The 7,607-nt window shown below is 26.9% G+C and overlaps 1 protein-coding gene across 1 annotated transcript; it reads right to left on the reverse strand.

The window, feature by feature from the left end:
- Positions 1-3,469: 3,469 nt before the first annotated feature.
- On the reverse strand, positions 3,470-7,244 carry LOC109812977 (cinnamoyl-CoA reductase 2). Its single transcript, XM_020377065.3, has 5 exons — positions 7,035-7,244; positions 6,760-6,914; positions 5,214-5,399; positions 4,649-5,001; positions 3,470-3,878 (listed from the first exon to the last, which is right to left on the reverse strand). The coding sequence occupies exons 1-5, from the start codon at positions 7,165-7,167 to the stop codon at positions 3,707-3,709; spliced, it is 999 nt and encodes a 332-aa protein (XP_020232654.1). The 5' UTR covers positions 7,168-7,244; the 3' UTR covers positions 3,470-3,706.
- Positions 7,245-7,607: the final 363 nt, after the last annotated feature.

Consider the following 7,607-nt stretch of genomic DNA (forward strand, 5'->3'; position numbering starts at 1 on the left):
AAGGAGAAGTGAGTATTTGGAGAGAAAATGAGTTGTGCGGGGAAGGGTGAGTGAGGCTGAGAGAGAAAAAAAAATGTAAGGGTGAAAATGGGAAATGAAAGAAAATAAGGTCCTCACAGGTTTCACTTTTCTAATAAGGTTGTTGGAAGAGACTTTTATCTCTTTTAAACTTTTACATTATTTTAGTTGTCTACTTTAAGTTATTCTTATTTATATTTATTTGGTGAGGTTATACTAAGCTCATCGTACTTGTTCAATGTATTAATTTTAACTTTAATTAATTAATGACGTGTCTATAATTTATTTTTTAATTAATTTCTATTAATATTAATTATCATCTATTTGGTTTAAATATATTTCTAACTTTATTATCTAGTTACTATTATTTAATTGATTATATATATATATATATATATATATATATATATATATATATCTTTAAATAGTAGTAAATGTAAATTTTAATTCTTTATAATAAATTATCATTGGGTTTGAATTAATTTTTAATTGGAGGTTCAACCTTGAGGATTTAAATGAGTAAATATTTAAGGTGAAATATCCTTATATTATTTAGTATCATGATTAAACTCATTTATCTTCACTAGTTACTACAAAAGCAATTCAAATCCTTCCATAGAATAAAAATCTAAATTGGTGATTAATAATGATATGCAAATATATATATATATATATATATATATATATATTCTTAATTAATTAATTTTATTTGATAAATGTTCTCACTCCTTTTTTTTTGTTTCTTGTTTATTTGTTCTTAACATATGTAAGTATCTTTCAAAATCTTAAAGAAATGGATCTACCAGTTATACGTGGGTCTTTCACCGCAGTTATTTTGGCTGTATTTCCTGGTACCAGTTGGATGATAGATGTTATTAGAAATTCAATGACGTTTCAAAACATTAGGTTATCTTCCTTTGTATTTGCACTAAATCAACAAGTTCTGATATATATATTGATGGTTCTATGGTGTACTATATTAGTTATATATAGGTTTGATGTACCAAAAAAATCACTTTTTGTACGAATATATTTAACTCTAGTGTGGTTTCTTTATCTAGTATTATTTCAAAATTTAAATTATAAATGATAAGAATTTTATAATAAAATCTGTATAGCATTTTCAAATTCTGTAATAGGTATACAAATATTGTTTGATGAATAACTTATTATATATTAACTCGATTACACACACACACATATATATATATATATATATATATATATATATATATATCATTATTGTACAAAAATGAATCCTATAACCAAGATAATTAATTTGAATGATTTATAATATATATATATATATATATATATATATATATATATATATAATCTATAAAATAAAATAAAAATATTTTTTGAAAAATATATTTCAAATTAAAATTAAAATATTAATGTAAAATAATTTCCACAAAAATTACACGAATTTTTTTAATATATATATTCAATATCATTTTTAAGAAAAATGTAAAATGAACCGTTTTTGTCACATTTTTTTTTGTCTCCAAAATTTCTCGTTAAAACATATAAAAATAAAAAAAATTATTCTAAAAGATAAATAATTAAGGAATTAAACAAAATATATATTTAATATTTTTAATGTGATTAAATATTAATGAATGTTAAAATCAGTAGGGTTAGTTTAATAGATGGGTGGGGAGGGTTGAGATAATTAAAAGTACGAGGACCTATTAACATTTTATTGTTAATTACAACCAATTAACATTTTATTGTTAATTATTAATACTATTTGGTTTAAAATTCAAATAAAAATTAAATTTAAAAAATTGGCAACATAAAAATTTTATGCAAAATTAAAAAATATAATGTAATATTAATAATAAAAATTTGGACAAAAAAATACGTAAATATTTTTTAATGTAATTCATTACAGATTCATTTAAAATTCAAATATAAATATGATGTAATAAATATATAAAGGAGATAACTTTTTTGAAACTACTTTTCTCTAAAAATATTTATCATAAAAATATATATAATCTATAAAATAAAACAAAAATATTTTCTGAAAAATTATATTTCAACTAAAAAATAAAAATATTATTGTAAAAAAATCTGCAAAATTTACGTTAAAAAGTTGAATATATATATATATATATATATATATATATATATATATATATATATTCCAGAAATTTTTATAAGGTAACATTAATAAATATTTATATAAAATACTAAAATTATTAAAAAATTGAATTCACAAAATACTGATTAAAAAATTCTTCATAAAAATTTATAAAGTAATATTAATAATTAATAAAGAAATATTTATTAAAAGTATTAAAAGTATTAATAAAATTAATAATATTAATAATATTAATTTTTAACATAAATATTACTGTAATATTAAAATATACACACGCAAAGCATGTTTTAATGACACTTTAGTATTTGTTTTTATTACTCTTTTCATCTCACATAAATTAAGACTTTATTGTATTAAAATACAAAATGAGGGAGGTTTGATGATATTTCATTACTCATTATTAATGTTTTATTGGAGTTGTAAACTTTACATTAGGATGAATCGACAATGAGATATGAGTCAAATGACTGTATTGACTATTCCCAAGAAATTTCTTAAGAGAAAGTTAATTGAATTTTCTTTGATCATTTTTTTTCTTCTTCGACTTAGTTAGAAAATGAGTAAGGGTACAAGTCAATATTTTATTTTCTTCTTCTTCTTCATTCTACAATTTTTTATGCTTTAAGTATATACATGACATTAATTTTATGAATTATTTTTCTAATGATTTTCTATGCTATAAAATCTAAATCATAGATAAGAGATACAAAAATTCTTCTTTAACAAGTAAACATTTCTTAAAAAAGGTTGAAGGATTTATATTTGAGGTGAGCTATGTTTGAAGCAATTTAAATAACTTTTAAAAGGAAATTTTATAATTAATTATAATAAAAAGATATTAAAATTATAATAAACATAAATATTCTTCATATTTTAGTTATTTGCACATCTTCATATATTTTTGAGTTGATTATAATGAAAACATAAATAACAATGTACCTTAGAAATCTATCGATGACATGACATCCATTTTTTTTTAATGTTTTTTCTTAATTTTTTAATATTAATTTATTTTTTGTTTAAATTTCATTGTCTAAAAGAATTATCAAATAATTCGTACATAACATGAGTATATATCTGGTTTAAATAAGTCATAACAAATTCAACGGCTCACTGTTATGAATGATTGTAATTAATATACACATTTATCCTCTAATTTGGAGGATACAGTCTTTATATATCTCGGATCCAATTCACGAAGGCAAATGTATCTCCATTACCAAATACAGGATCTCATTGAACATAACCAATCGAATGTCAATTTCTACAAATATCAACTTGTACGGAAAGTTGCTTAGACTTCGGAGGTAAAGATTAGAGAAAAAGGAAAACAACTTGATGTAAACAAAAATATAAAAGGCCGAAAAATCCATTAATATTATCAGTTTTACACAGGGCAATAATTTTCATGATGTGTGGCTTACAAATTCAAAATAGGTACGAGTACTTAGGATTTTATATAATTTTGATATAAAATCATGTAACAACTACTTCTTTGTATCAGAAATCAGAATTAAACTAGTTAATCAATCTGTTATATTGCAACCTAGCTAGGTAGTAGGTAGTATTTAACGAGGATCAATATGAGTCTTCTTGCTTTGGGGGGACAGGAAGGTGGCCATTCTCTTGCAGATTTTTAACGGTTTCGTATAGACACTGCTTCACTGGGGTGAATTCCATTCCCATATCTTTCAGCTTTTGATTTGAAAATATGTAGGGCTTTAGTCTCGGGTTCTTTTCATCTGAACATCTGCACTAGCCAAACATGTGTTAGGTTCTACTCGCTCTACCAAATAGTAAATGCTTTACCGTTACATTACTCTTTTCAAAAAACAAATTATACTGGAGAAAAAAAAGATCACATTGACAATTTGAATAATGTAATAATAAATATGTGTTTATATTGGTCTTGGGTTGTAGGTTTCCTAATTCCTATTATACGATATGTTCTTCTATGCAAAATATGAAAGCAGGACACTTACCCAGTCTTGATTCAATTTTTTATTCATTTTTAATTAATACAACGACAGAGTCTTTGGTGGTTGAACCTTAAAGTTGTAATCTCTTGTCGTTTTTTCCTTATGAAAGCTTTGAATTGTTGGGACTCGGAGGCTTGGATTTCAATTTGACTCGACTCTCCTTGGAAATGGAATACACCAAGAAGTCAAAGTCGGTATACCTACGAGGCTACGACCCAATACCTTTCTGTATGCGTCTCCATAATGTCTGCATTTTTAGTAGTATATTTGTATTCTACATATTGACCCAAGAAAACGTATCACACCCAACCAATAATAGGTCAATAATATATTTACTCTTGAAAAAAACATATCTACTTTATCTTTTATATTATTTATACTTTCTTAATAATTAATTTTTATCGAAAAATTTAACTAAACCTAAAACTGAGGTGTATACTAACCATTTTCCTTAATTTATAGAGGCCTTCCATTCGATAGATTCTGTTCACTAATAAATAAATAAAAATACTACTAATGGAAAAACATACTAAACACTTACTTGGTAGGAATTGGGTACTCGGGGAAAAACTTGGCCAGAATTTCAACTAGCTCACCACGATGCAGGGAACTTTCCGCACATATGTATCGACCAGAAGCAGAAGGTGTCTCATAAACAAGAACGTGTGCTAATGCCACATCCCTGACATGTACATAAGCCTGAGTGGCATTCACATAAGTCTTAGCAGAGCCAGTAAGATATTTGAGGATATGAATTGTACTGGCATTAATGGTAGGTTGCAATAATGGTCCAATAACCAAAACTGGGTTCATCACAACCAAGTCCACCCCTCTCTCTTTTGCTACATCCCATGCTGCTTGTTCAGCCACGGTCTTCCCATAGCAATACCAATTCTGCATTAATTATTATTACTCAATATTATTAAATTCTCATTCCCATTTCAAGCACTACAGCTACATACGAGACTAAAAAGTAAGGGTTATATTTATATTTTAATGAAAGTAAGAGCCTTAGTTCTACCTAAAGGGTCACGTAACACAAATTTATTGGCCTATTGTTAAAGTCATTGAACTGGTAAGCAACAAGAGAGGGAGCACGTGTTGACCTTTGTGTTCTTGCAATAATCCAAGTCACTCCAGAATGATTCGTCAACCAACACATCCCTACTCGTGTTTGGGTCCATATAGACGGTGCCAATTGACGAAGTAAACACCACGCGTCGCACTTTGGCTTCTGCTGCTGCTATGATCACATTCTTGGTTCCGTTCACTGCTGGCTCCACCATCTCTTCCTGCGGTCCACAAGAGGGTATTAAATGCTTAAGAAAGTAAAAGTGCTGTTTACATCAATTATCACCAATTAATTTACCGTATAATCAAATTTACTAAGAATTAAGAAAGCAATATTCTTTTGGGTTGAAATATGTGTAGTGAGTGGGAGAGATACGTAGCGGGTGTGATTGTGACCACTTGTTAAGAAGATAAAAAAATGTTAATTGGTGGTTGGGACGTATAACACTCCTAAATCCTAATGTCATATTCATAACTAAGATTTACAAAAATTTGCCGAAACAGACAGTTCTAATGGCTTCGCCAAGTCTGAACCACCCCATTAAAAATCACCTTATACCGGGCCGGAAATTAGAAGCGTAAACGTGACTAACTACTTTTAGTTCTCCTTTAATTCTACACCGTAAGTTAAATTTTTGTAAGAGGAATCATAGTATTTCACTTTGTAGCACACACTTTATCATAGTTTAAAATTAAATTAAATTTATTAAAAAACACAAACTATAGAGAGATTCGTTAAATCAAAAGACTCATAAAAATATAATTTCAATAAATTTCGTCCAACAATAATGTTAACTAACATTTTTTTAATTTGATTGTTTTCTGTTTTTTTTTATATCTAAATATTTTAAATAAGTAAAATGTTTAATACATTAATAGATTTGAATTTGTTTACTTAAATCTCTAACTTAAAAAAATTGTAATCACTAAGTTATGGATCTTTTATAAGTTTGTTAATTGAGTTCTAAAATAATTTATATCAACTTAAAGTTGACGCAAAAGTAACAATTTTGTGATGATTTAATAATTTCATGGACCTAATTATAAAATTTATAGAAAATTAAAGACCTAGTTACAATTTAAAAAAAAAATCTAATGACTTAATTAAAAATTTTGAAAAATTCATACACCTAATATATTAAAAATAAGAAACCGGATAAAAAATATATTAAACATAAGAAAAATTAACTATATATGTCAAACGAGATGATTTTAGTAGAAATAGTGCATATTCTAGAAACACTTTCTTTTTCTTTTCACGAAAGTTACAAGTTAAATCCAGCTTGAAAGTAAAAGTTGTTAAACGAAACTTGAAGACATGTTAAGTAAATTAAATTTAAATAATTAAATAATATTATTATGTTTAAATATAAATTTAAAATCACGTCTAGAAAAATATATGTTTAGATGAAAAAATAAAAGTTTATTAAATATAATTAATTTTTTTTTTAATTTCAGCTGAGTTTAACTCAAGTGATTTTAAAAAAGAGTGATACCGTTGAGAAAACCATGAACTCAGCTAATTTTGAAAACCATAACGACGATACGCAAAACGAAGGAAAGGCGAAAGAGAAAACTGACAGGGTTGTCGGTGACCGGAGACGCGGTGTGGAAAACGCCGTGGCAACCGTGAAGAGCAGCGTTGATGGAGTGAATATCGAAGAGATCGACTTTGTGCAGAGTGAGTCTCTCCTTCGCTCCTTCCAACTCTTTCAAATGAACATTCTTCGGATCATCTGAAACACACGCAACACGCATGCATGCATAACATAACATAACATACATAAATAAATAAATAAATTAATTAATTAGCACATGCTATAAGAAATTTGTATTGCGTGTGCGTGCGTGCGTGCCTGGGTTTCGCACGGTTCCTCTGACAGTGTAGCCTTTCTCCAGTAGAAGCTTGACGAGCCAAGAGGCTATGAAACCGCCGGCGCCGGTGACGCAAACGGTTTGGCCGGAAAATGATGACGTGTCAACAGGCATCTTAGTTAGGAAATAAGAATGAGAAAGAAGGAAAGCGAAGAATTGATTCTGGTTGTCGATGCTTATGGATTGGAGAGACTGCCACAAACCTTGCCTTTTATAAAGCTACCACGCGCGCCTTTTCGACCAACCTTATATAATTAATTCATTAATTTAAATTCAGTAGAGATTGAAGTAATATTTACTCTCTTCATTTCTAACAATTTAAATACTAATAATTCTTCTCAATCAAGGGAACTATAATTTTCTTTTCTTTTAAACAAAAACAAATGAAATTTTATTAAGGAAGCAGCCATTGATTCAGAGACAGGAATCTTTCCAATTTACATTTGGAAAATTTAATATTTTAACCTTTTAGATCTGCTTTGGGATTTATTTTTTTAGATCGATCTGGTTTTAAATTGCTTATATACATAAATAAATTAATTATTATTATTATT

This window comes from Cajanus cajan, chromosome 5 (assembly GCF_000230855.2).
Source record: "Cajanus cajan strain Asha chromosome 5, NIPB_CcT2T_4, whole genome shotgun sequence".
NCBI classification, from domain to species: domain Eukaryota; kingdom Viridiplantae; phylum Streptophyta; class Magnoliopsida; order Fabales; family Fabaceae; genus Cajanus; species Cajanus cajan.

What these genes read in the sequence shown, in the direction of transcription:
- LOC109812977 (XM_020377065.3), bottom strand. Translation starts at nt 7,167, where the DNA reads ATGCCTGTTGACACGTCATCATTTTCCGGCCAAACCGTTTGCGTCACC. An exon ending in AGGAACCGTGCGAAACCCAG is followed by an intron (nt 6,915 to 7,034) that starts GCACGCACGCAC and finishes CGTGTGTTTCAG; the next exon opens with ATGATCCGAAGAATGTTCAT. An exon ending in ATTATTGCAAGAACACAAAG is followed by an intron (nt 5,002 to 5,213) that starts GTCAACACGTGC and finishes TAATTAATGCAG; the next exon opens with AATTGGTATTGCTATGGGAA.